The 11,779-nt window shown below is 34.4% G+C and overlaps 1 protein-coding gene and 1 long non-coding RNA gene across 2 annotated transcripts; both read right to left on the bottom strand.

The window, feature by feature from the left end:
- Window positions 1-263: 263 nt before the first annotated feature.
- On the bottom strand, window positions 264-1,631 carry LOC133676648 (uncharacterized). Its single transcript, XR_009835641.1, has 3 exons — window positions 1,457-1,631; window positions 1,040-1,276; window positions 264-813 (listed from the first exon to the last, which is right to left on the bottom strand). It is a non-coding gene; the product is annotated as an uncharacterized LOC133676648 (long non-coding RNA).
- A 3,067-nt stretch (window positions 1,632-4,698) lies between these two features.
- On the bottom strand, window positions 4,699-8,174 carry LOC133676704 (uncharacterized). The gene is made up of 7 exons (XM_062098427.1): window positions 7,646-8,174; window positions 6,916-7,092; window positions 6,640-6,789; window positions 6,389-6,490; window positions 6,217-6,287; window positions 6,020-6,087; window positions 4,699-5,461 (listed from the first exon to the last, which is right to left on the bottom strand). The coding sequence occupies exons 1-7, from the start codon at window positions 7,886-7,888 to the stop codon at window positions 5,223-5,225; spliced, it is 1,050 nt and encodes a 349-aa protein (XP_061954411.1). The 5' UTR covers window positions 7,889-8,174; the 3' UTR covers window positions 4,699-5,222.
- Window positions 8,175-11,779: the final 3,605 nt, after the last annotated feature.

Below are 11,779 nucleotides of genomic sequence, written 5' to 3'. Positions count from 1 at the left end.
AGAAATGGACGTAGTGGTGGAAAACCCACCTCTCTTTTTAAAAAACCTGAGGGAGGAGAGAAGATTTTCTTGATGTTCCCATAGTTCAGAAGCTCTTTCTTTGTCACAACTTGGTTATTATTTCATGATCTTAAAAAACAAAAAAAAATAAAATTCTGCAGAGATATTATGGTTAAGTTGATGCTCAACACTTGGTGGGGAGAATTTGCATGTTATAGAATGTAGGAAGTGATCTGCGATTGCTTGGTACGGGAAATCAGAACTATACAAGCTCTAACGTTCATGGTTTTAGGATTTAATATTAAAAGGTATCATCTTTGGAGGGACCCAAAATGGATCTAATCCATCAATCTGTCTCTTGGTAGCATTTCTTGTCACTATAATATTCACCTTTTAGCTTCTTCTCTTAAGAACAAAACTTGGAATAAACTTGACATTTACCACTGACTGGTGTTTCTGATATCTGAACTACCTGCCCGAACACCACTAGTTCAAAGTGGAAGTGTCGGTTATCTACTAACACAGTCAACCAGCAACGATGCAGGCAGACATCAGAAGATGATGATGTTAACGATTTTTCTTAATCAAAGCCGTAGCTTTGATGTTCAAACTAACAACATTTGTAATAGCTATACAGAAATTTCATGAAGCTTACGGACCAGCATGGCACTGTGTGATTGGAAAGGACTTTGGATCTTTCATTACACTCTTGTGTGGAAGTTTCATTTTCTTCCGGGTGGAGATGGTGAGATTTTTTAATCTTCAAAGCTGGCAGGGACTTCATTGAAAGCAAGGACGAAGCTATTGGGAGTGCTGCAGCAATTCAAGAAAAGTAACATATAGATCCTTCTAATTCCATGACAGAAAACCTCAATCTGCTTAAAGAAGTTGAAAAACAATAATCTTGATGGGAACTTGGCATATGACAACCAAGTTCAGTTTTCCAGGAACCAGAAATCTAGATTAGATAACTAATTACTCTTATTCATGCTTCTTTTGCCAGGGCATCAGAAAAAATAACCGAACAATTTAACCATACCTTGGTCTGGAGAAAGCTGCAGTCAGTAGGATTCCCCTGACCCTCCCAAATTCAGTATCAGGGTTGGATATGTGAACTCATTACTTTCCAGTATGGCCATACCTGAACTATTTTGAGAGTGGAACCACAAGTAAAATGTGTAGTTTTCCAACAGGATCAAAACCTAGAGCTAGAAATGGAGAAGAATTATTAGTGCTGTTGTGCAGCTAGCTCTCAGTACTGGTATCTCATGCCCACCTAACAAAGAGAAATTTGAAGTTTTAAACTAATACGTGTATATTTCTAGGAATAGCAACCAACTAAAGCAAATAAACTTTTTCAACAGACGTTTTTGACCGCCAACAAAGAAAAGGAGAGAGAAAGAAATGATCCGAAGATCGAAAGCATGGTTATTTTTTCTTTTTCCGTTTTTTTTACCTGTAGTGTAGCCACCTCAACTGACTTTGACTCGTCCAGGTTCGATAGAAAGCTCTGCATTGGCAGTGAGGAAGAGGTAATCTGCAACCCAAGGACTGGATCAAACTACTTGATGATCCAAACCTCAGGATGCAGATTACCAAGTCCTGACCCAATATATATCAAGGATGAAATAATTTCAAGGGGAAAACGAAGAAAAGGATAAGTTGATGGTTAATTGCTGGCTGATGCTCATTTGAATGATTGATTGCAGGAATTTATAGTGGTTCTTAAAGCTGAACGTGACGTGAATATTTTGTAAGAAAGGGATGCATATTTTCTTTAAAGCAACGATATGGTGCTCTACCTTGGAGATTCTGTTCTTCCTAAACCAATAATATAGACTAGTAAGGTTACTTTTCATAGACAATGAGGTTGATCTTGACTGCTTTTTTAAGACAGGAGGATCTTCTCTTGAAAATTATGAACGACTCTTTTCAAATAATGGCGAGGCTAAAAAACCCAAAAAAAAATTCACATCACAAACTCACCACCATGGTATGGCAATTCAATCAGTGTGCTTGAAGCTTACTAGAGACTGTAGCTGAAGAATCCATCCATCTCAAGCTGTAAAAACACGTATGGTCATGATTCTGTAATCCTGTCAAATTTAAAGACAGTAAACTGAAAAGGAAAGGTAGTCTAGTAAAACTGCCATGTTGTAGTATTACTATGTAGTCTGATTTTGATAGCCACCAGCTTTCCTTTTTCTTACGTAGTAGCATATTCTATCTTAATATATTATATACCAAACTAAATGGGGTCTGCTATGTGGATCCTCTCGTGCTATTCTGGGCATCAGGTAATCCTGTAATTGCATGATGGAGGAGAAATCAAGTAATTCTACGTGCCATGACTAGAACCCTAAAAGCAAGGACAGAAGGAGAGAAACTAGTAATGGTCCCATCATCCATGCCTTGTGGGACTGAAAATTGATATCCAAAACATCTGTCGAACAAAGATTCATTTCACCATGCAAGTTATCAAGCATAAATTATGGTAAATGTTAAGCAAGTTATTTCATTTCCAGGGCGAACTGTGTTCTCTGTTCTGAATTTCCTTCACTTCAGATCAACTTGTGGAATCTCTGGTCTACCTGCATGGTCCAATTCTGAAAAAATGGTCCCACCTCAAAAAGAAAAGAACACAAATGAGGAAAAAGACACGAGAAAAATATCAACGAAAAAGGTTTAGTCCACACTGTGACGCGTGCCAGGACCTTCAGATTTGCATCAGTGCATACCTGGGCAGGTTTATGTGGACTTAACCTAAAAAAAGCCAGACCTGTAAAAGAGGGGACAAGAAAAGGCATAAAATCGCATGCCAACATTCAAATTGGACGATAGTTAATGGCTTCAAAGGCAAAACTTTTAGAGTTGTAGTAGCTCCGAGAACAAATCTTCAACCCTAAATACCGTAAAGGAAAAGTATTTTTAAATTCAAATCTCCAAACTTCAAAAACCGAAAGAAAAAAGAAACAAAAGAACGATGCTGAATCGGAGAATTATTTACCAACATTGCCTGGGTCATTACCCTTCTTCACCTATGTACTCGAGTAGCTCATGTTTGACTTCAAGCAAAGTTGCAGGCCAACACGTCCAGTCTTAAAGCTCACATTAATCGATTCATTTCACTCCAATTTCATTATGTAAGTTTATGCTTTTCCCATCAAAAATCTTCGCTAATTGGTGTCATAATTTCAGTACTTTATGCATGCTCATAGTGGATAATTTTTTTATATATATATTTATGTTTTTTAATTGAAAATATATTAAAATAATATTAAGAATATTTTTTATATATTAATATATTAAAATGTATTAATTTCAAAAACATCTTAAAATATATTAATTTAATATTTTTTCAGATATAATATAAAAACAAACATTCACAAAGTCATACAAATACCAGTTTAAATCTATAATGAGTTTTGTTAACAGGGTGATCATTTATCCTCTTATTTGTTTGTTCTGGCTATAAAAAGTTTAGGATGTCTTTTTACAGAACCTAAAATTTTATTATAATTGATGGTGCCTGCAAAATATCATTATTCATTTGTGCTTTGTTGATGACTTTATAATCTATTACAGGCACATAAGAACTCAGTTAGGATTGTGAGAAAAGCTTCGAACGATTTTGTAGAGATGTCTAGTTTTGTTATAAATTCAAAGAGGAGTCTAGTCTTCTTATCATGAGTTGATAATGAGCTTGAAACCTCTTTGTAGGATCTTTTGGGTTTCAGGCAAGGTTCTCTACCAGTAAAATACATGGATGTTATTAATATCTATAAGATTGATTCACTCTGATTGCAAGTTTTTGGTGGAACGGATCCACTCTAGGATTAAGTTGTGGACCTCAGCTTCTCTTACTTGTGTCGAGTGTTTAACTTACTCTTAGATTACATGTTTTTCAAATCATTCTCTCTTTGACATGTATCTTTTGTGGGTTGTAAGTTGAAACATATGAACATTTATTCTTTTAGTATTTTTTCTTTGTTATAATTTGAGGTGTTATCATAAGCATGATTCTTATGGGTTAGCCTTTTTCAACATAGCATCAACTACTTGGATGAGTATACATACACTTGAAAAAAATAAAAAGAATTTACACATTTCTTTGCTTGGTTAGCCCTTTCAATCTCGATTTACTTCATTTGACATGAGAGAAATAATAATCTTTCATTAAAATTACCAATAAGATGTTGGCGAAGACATTTTTGATTTGGTCTCATCGTGTTCGGTAAAAGCTATAACCAAGATTTCATATCAATGCTTTTTTAGGTTCATTTAGCGTCTCCGAGAGTCTTGAGATATCATTACTCTTACTGTATTTGAAATTCTATTTAACACAATTTTAAATGCAATCAAACAATCAACCGATGAAGGAATTTCCAGAAACAAGTTTACCATCTCATCAACTATTTGTTTTCACAGTATGCTTTTGTCCCTTTTTTATTTAGCTTTTGCTTTATTTTTTATCAAATAGATCAAGATAACAAGCTTTTATACCTTTTGAGGTCGTACACTGTACCATTTCCTCTCTTTAATACAATTACTCTTCCAAAAAAATACAAAAGTTCTGTTGGCAACACAGAACATTCAACCATGGCTGCTGTAACAACTAACAAGTTCAAAAGCGAATAGCCAACTCTATCCTGGGCCAGTATCAAATCTTCAGTAATCGAAGTGATGGCACGCTGAAAATATAAAATTACGTCTTCCATAAGATTGATACTTGCGCAAAGTTGCTCAAACGCAAGTAATAAACAAGCTAGGATTACAAAACTGGTAGACAAGAAAAAAGCTAGGATAACAAAACTGTTTTGATGATGTGATATCATCAACTGCTAGCTTTATATCAGACCGGATAAACTTTGAGCTACTCTCGCAATTTTATATACCCTAACATCACCAAGTTATAGTCCTACATAAGTAGAGACACCCTTCATCTTCGAACTAATTAGTCATTCTCCAAACATGCATATCCTTGTGGTTGTCCGCCAAATTCTTAAAACATTTCATCAAATAAGTAGTCTCGCAGCAGCAACGACAAAATTTGCCACCATGGAATTTCTTGACCAGTGCCTCGAGACATTTCTCCAATCTACCTTCATGTGTAAATAACCAGTCGATTCTTTTTTCCTCCATTTTCCTCGTGTCATGGGCTCAAAAACATGGTATCCGTGAAAAATAATTAGGGAAGAATGCCAAAGCCTTCAATGCAACTATTAACTGGCAGGGATGCGTGATAGAAGCATCTTCAATGTCTCATAAGTCATGAACACAATGCCAACACTGGGAACCACCTTGTAGTACTCGGGCAGAATCCCTCTATACATTCCTCGGAACCCTTCAGTCTGGATTATATGGGCAAATGTTCCAAACAAGCCAGATGTGTAGACACGTGCTCGACCACCAGCTCCTTCCAATTGCATTCGTCTCCTCACAAGATCCAAAGGAAATGTTGCTGTAAATCATGAGAGAAAAAGTCATGTAGAGATAACCTATAAATTACTACTTAGATAGTGTTTGGTATTATGAAAGCAGTTGTTTTTCAAAGTGTTTTTCACTTGGAAATGCATTAAAATAATATTTTTTTATTTTTTAAAATTCATTTTTGACATTAGCACATCAAAACGATTCAAAAACATTAAAAATAAAAAAATCATTTTTTTTTAAAACACGGTACCAACCGCGGAAACAAACAGGCTCTTAGTATATACTTGAGGAAACTACGTTCACTAGTCAGGACAACAAAACAAAATCTAACAGAATAGGATATTGACCGGCAATAAACAAATTTTCACAACATATTGCCTATCCCAGTTGATTGCTGCAACAGTTATGCTGGCAGGATCAACAAAAGAAAAAACAAACTAGACCTGGTAGCATGATATTCAAGTAAAAATCTGAAGCTATTTAATAGATGGGACCTGATAAGCAAAAGTCACAGCAAAGAAGTTCATGTACAGATTGCTTTCTAAGGGTTTGAAAAAAGGGCTGAATTGAGCTGCTGGTTACTCACCTGTTGATGATGCAATGCCTGAAAGACTACCACAAGCAAGACTGACCATGACAGTAGAATCATTGGGCCTGAAAACAACAACAGAAGAGCTCATAATACATAGTTCAAACTGAACCACAACAATCAAGAGATAATAACATAAAAGTATAATGCAGTACATGATATTGCTCAATTCAATCAATTAAGGGAGTCTTCACCTTTTAGAATGCCAAAAAGATCTGAGAGACTCATAAACAGAAAAACTTATCGCTATACTAGGTCCAACACCCTGCAGCACAAAAAGCATCCATAATGGCCATTTAGAATTGACAAAATGGAGAAGAGAGGAAAAGGAAAGAAAAGAAATAGAGATGTGTAACAGAAGCTTACAAGTAATGTTGCTCCCAGTCCTTTGTACAAGCCAAGGAAACCTTCTTCTCTGCATATGGTATGAAATGCATGCCAAATGCCTCTGTAGTACATTGTGTTTCTCTGCAAGGTTCAGAAGCAACTGCATCAAGACAAAGTTTCAAACAGGAAAGTATTGCAATCAAGTAAGGATGAACCAAACCAGCAACCCATTAGTCATTATCCCACCCACCCAAGGGCAGTTCTTAGCCAACCAAGCATGACAGAGTTACCTGTGCTGCTATACGCGTCCTCACAAGATCCAGAGGATATGTGGCAGATGCAGCTGTTATTCCTGCCATCCCACCACCTATAAAGTGCACAGCAAGGTCTGCTGTCCCATTCACCCTGTGATTTTCAACACCAAGAAGTGGTTGCAAGAACTGCAAAAGAGCAGGACAACATGGAATTTAGAAAGCATTAAGATGACACATCAATTAATTGAATTTCTATAGGAGTTTTGGGAGGGGAAAAAAAAGAAAGATAAAAAAAGGGTTGTATGCACTTGCACTCTTGTAACGTTCATAAGCATAGAAGCTAACAGAAGAATAAGGAAGACGGTGAGCAATAGTCACTAGATTCCCTTTCCAAAATGCCCTAAACCCTTCTTCATTAATAACACGAGAAGCCTCTTGCCATATGTTAGCCTTGCTTAGTGCTGTAACATCTGAGTGCATACCTTGAACCTAGAAGAATGACCAAGTAAGCAGTCAGACAAATATTTGGTGCATGCATGGACAGCACATACGAGCAATCAATCCAGTGAATTATTTTCATCAGCAAAACACAGAGAAATATTAGTACTCTTCACGCATAGGCAGCTTGGAAAAGACATGACTTGAAATATCAAAAATAGTTTCAAGGTTGATACAGCAAGATTATGAACATAACTGGGAAACTTCAAGAAATTAAGGGGTTTTCGCTCCCATTGCCGTAAATTGGATTCTTTTGCTACAAAATACATAATACTTCATGGAAAACTACCTATAAGTTCAAGTGCATTAGGAGAAATCTAATTCAAATTCAACACCACTCCAACTGGAAAGAAGATTTAACAAAGTTTTTCAACAGAAAATAACCACGCCCTGGTAAATTCTGAACAGCAAAAAACTAGCCACTTCCTATTAAATCCCAAAACCCACAACTTCAAATATCCCAAATTCAAACAATACTTTTGAAACCCAGAGTAGAAAATCCGAAGAGAAACAACAAAAATGACATAAGAAAAAAGTTAACAACCTGAAAGAGGATAGTAAGGCGAGCCAGAGGAGCCGTACAAGTCTTACTAAAAGCACCAGCAATACCACCAGCAAGCAATTGTTGTACGGTTCCTAACTGTGAATGTTGCGGACTCTGTTTATTGTTATGCTGTTGCAAGAATTTCCTTGCACCAGCATCCACAATGCTTCCATGGGTAGAAGCAGAATTAAGTGCTCTCTGCCCTCCCTCAAGAACCACGCCAACTCTAGCTTCCATGTTCATATCTTATGTTCTGTTTAAATTAGATAAATAAAAGAAGATTTGAAGTTCTCTCTTTTATTTATTTCTGAAGTTCTGGGTGTCTCTCCTTTGGGATTGGGTTACATGGGATGGGTGAAGAGCGTTGAGTGTTGTGGAAATGTGAGAAAGAAAAGCCGTGGTGGCGGTGGCGGTGGCGGTGGCGGTACAGAAACCCTTGTAGAGTATAAAGGGTAAAACCCTAAAGGGAAGGGCACGTGGGTGTGCTATTTTTGGCACGGGGGTTGGTTTTGTGCTGTTTTAGACTTTTAGCATGTGGAATATTTCTTGGTATCTATCTGCCTGCGTGCTTTGAACGAACGAGGTTAAAACACTTTTTTTTATTAAAATTTAAATTTTATTTATTTTTAAATATTTATTTTTTATTTTGTTAGCCGGATATTAAAAATAAATATTAAAAAAATAAAAAAAATATTTTAATATTTTTATAATAAAAAACACTTTAAAAAATAATATTTTTAAACATCCAATAAATTTATTATACTTTTGAGTTTTGATATTTTATTATGTAAATTTGCGTTTATATATATAGACGTAATCTATTATATATTGAGGCGGCCAACTTCTACTAGTAGCCATTAATTAATTAATGTGCTGTCTACTTATTTTACCACTTTTGATCAAAGTTAAAAAGATATAAAAATCAACACCCACAAAATTTAGATTAACAAAATAATAAATAAAAAACAATTTATTATTATTAGTTTTTTAGAAAATTATCTTAAAACATCTAGTAATTTAGTCTATATTATGATTACCCGCTATAATTTAAAAAAACTATCATTTTAATTATTAGTTTTGTATACGTGCTAATACTTAATATCTTCACCAAAAAATCAACAAATTTTTTTTAAAAAAAATAATCTCAAAACTAAACATAAAAATTAGATTATAAATAATAAAATTAAGAACTGAAATAATGCATCCAAGACACCTTAGAGGATTTCCATATCAAATGGAGATGAGCATGTTAGACCATTTTAATACTAACATGTTTGAAGTTTGAAGGAAAGGTGTTCATTGCTTGATTTACTTACTTTTTTATTTTTACTTCTTGTTTGGACAATTTCAAATAAGGATAATGGCTCTAGAGAAATATTTTTAGACACAAACCTTGCAAGAGGTTAATATGTAATTTCTAGTCTTTTCTGGAACTAAATCAAGATTTAGTGGATGTGACTTAAAGAAAAACCATCTAAAATTTAAACTCAAGAGTCAACCCCTAATATTCATTCATCCAAAAGACTTAAAAAATAAAAGCTATATAGAAATCCCATATAAGACACAAGATTGACAAGCAAATTCTATAGCAAATTTAACATTCATATGCTACCTAAAAAAATCTAACTAATTTAGACAAGAAAGAAGAAACCTAAGAGACTAAATAACTAAAAAAAAATTATCTTTTGATTGAAACAATATGTTGTTAGTTTCTATTGGATTCGAGTCCCTCGGTTTAATTGATTGTTGATGTTTAGAGTTTTAAAAAAAAAAGATATGAAGAGAGAAGGGAAGGGAGAGAAAGTAAAGGGAAGGGGAAGGGACTAAATACTACATATGAAGGCAATTTATTTTATTAAATTTGAAAATTTATGTTGATCTGGGATGTAAGTGGTAATTTTTCAAACTATAACGGGTAATCTTAATATGAACCGAACTATAAATGTCAAATGTAATTAATTTTCTCTTTTTTTGGTAGAGGAAATGAAAAACTACAGCCTAACAGAACCCTTTTATAATGACCAAGAAAAATACTTGTGATACTACAGGGTGTTGATAAAAAAAAAATTAAGAAGTTATAGAAGCACCCAAGTTTGCTAAGAAGTTCACGATTTCTCTCTTAAAAAATTTGTTTAATAAACCATTGTCATTGCCAATACCAATAAGCAATAATGATAGCTTGCACTTATGATCATGTTTCTTTAAGAGAAGCTAAATTAACAATCAAAACCAAATTACATTTTAACTCAAGATTATGCTCAATGGCTTGTGGTTATGTCACAAATATAGAAAAGCAACACCTAAATCACTATAAAACCAGTAACTCATTGCTATAATGATCCTGGAGAAGACCTCTCATTCCTACCCTATTTAAGTTTCAAAAGGAATTATAATTTATATTGACTTTAATCACATTATGATTAAGAGTTTTCTAAAGAACCAAACAAGGTCTTGTGATATGAGTACTATCAGTATTAGTACTATTAGTATTAGAAGAATAAGCAATCTCACAATCCTTAGGTAGAATACAAAGTTGTTGTTCTTGAGAGAAGCTAGAGGTATGCACACTTGAAAGATCTCTATATTCCTAGCACGCTATATAAACGAGTGGTTTATGCCATAATCCAAGACATATAAAAGGATCTAAATGCTCTTAATAAAGGGCTAAAGTGGATAAGACTTCGAAAGTAAGAAAGATAAACATTATCTTAAAATGAACCAATATAAAAGATAACAATAGTACAAATACACACACTAGTTCACTACTCTCTAAAATATATATTTAGACGTCATTTAGGATTAACTTGATCGTTAGAGCGTCTGGTTGAGCCTCTAATTTAGTGATGCAAAATCTCTTCATCATGTGATCAAACAACCCCAACAAAATAAATAATAACTCAGAAAGCTGAAAATCAGGTTTGATAGAGCCTTGATCCAAAGATAACCTGGTATCTAAGAACCAAAGGTACTGGAAAAAAAAAACTTAGGCCTAGAGATAACCTTGTATTTAAAAACCCTAAGTATGTGAATGATGCCACAAAACTAGTTAATATTTGATAAGTTAGTGTATGATTTTTGTTCCTGCAAATAAATGTTGTTTTGCCATAAACAAACAAAAGAAAAAAAATCATATTTATTCTACAACTTATTACTGTAATTTGAAGGTAAAAAATATTGTCGCACCCGACATCACGACGACCATAAAAATAATCTCGATTGGAAAAGAAAAGAAATTTGGCATCTTTTTTTAGGGAAAATGTCTTGTTCAAGAAGTCGCCACCTAGTATTATGGTCATTAGGAACCCTAACTGGTCAACAGAGATTCTATGGTACGGGACTGATTACGTAAAAGGAAAAATATTATCACCCCTCAAGCGTCCTACCTAAGGCAGGTTGCATTGCTGCTTTTTGTCTAAAATTGCTAAGAATTTGTTCTCTTTTTCCTTTTTTATCCTTCCTTTCATGTTCTTGACTCTGGTGTCAGTGAACAATTCCTACGAATATTTCCAACTCTAGCGTTGGTAAATATCGCACAAATCCAAAAAATACGATACTCCTAACTCTGATGTCAGTGAATATTTTCGCAAAAAATGAATTTGAAGAAGAAATTTTCTATGTCATTTTTCTTGTTTATCCTTTATTTTTATTGACCCTTTTCATATGGAAATAATAATTAAAAAAAAACCTTGCACGATATATTTACATTTAACAGTAATAGTCCACAGATTAAGCACATAGATGCTAAAAAATACAAGCACAAAGAAAATAAAATAAAGTGCGAAGGGCCCACAAATAAATCAATGAATGCCCCCATATATTTTTGGAATTTTTTGATATCGAAAAGGGGCTTATTTAGCCAATCATCAAGCTACAATGGACATAAAAATTATAGTCAAGCCAGTAACTCAGCTGGGCTGCAGGCACGCGTGGTTCAAACCATGCGTGCACTGCACAGTGCGAAGGTAATTAAATTACCTTCACCCCGTTTTCTTCTCTTATAACCAATATGTGCAAAAAAAAAGAGAAAAGGAAAGCCTTACCTGACGATTCGAAGGCGAAGGCGACAACAACAATACGAGCACTCCCGGAGAATTCTCTCTTTTTCCTCCTTCTCTTGACTTCTCTTCTCTCTTT

This window comes from Populus nigra, chromosome 17 (assembly GCF_951802175.1).
Source record: "Populus nigra chromosome 17, ddPopNigr1.1, whole genome shotgun sequence".
NCBI classification, from domain to species: Eukaryota; Viridiplantae; Streptophyta; class Magnoliopsida; order Malpighiales; family Salicaceae; genus Populus; species Populus nigra.
This window is presented reverse-complemented; position numbering and strand designations above follow the sequence as displayed.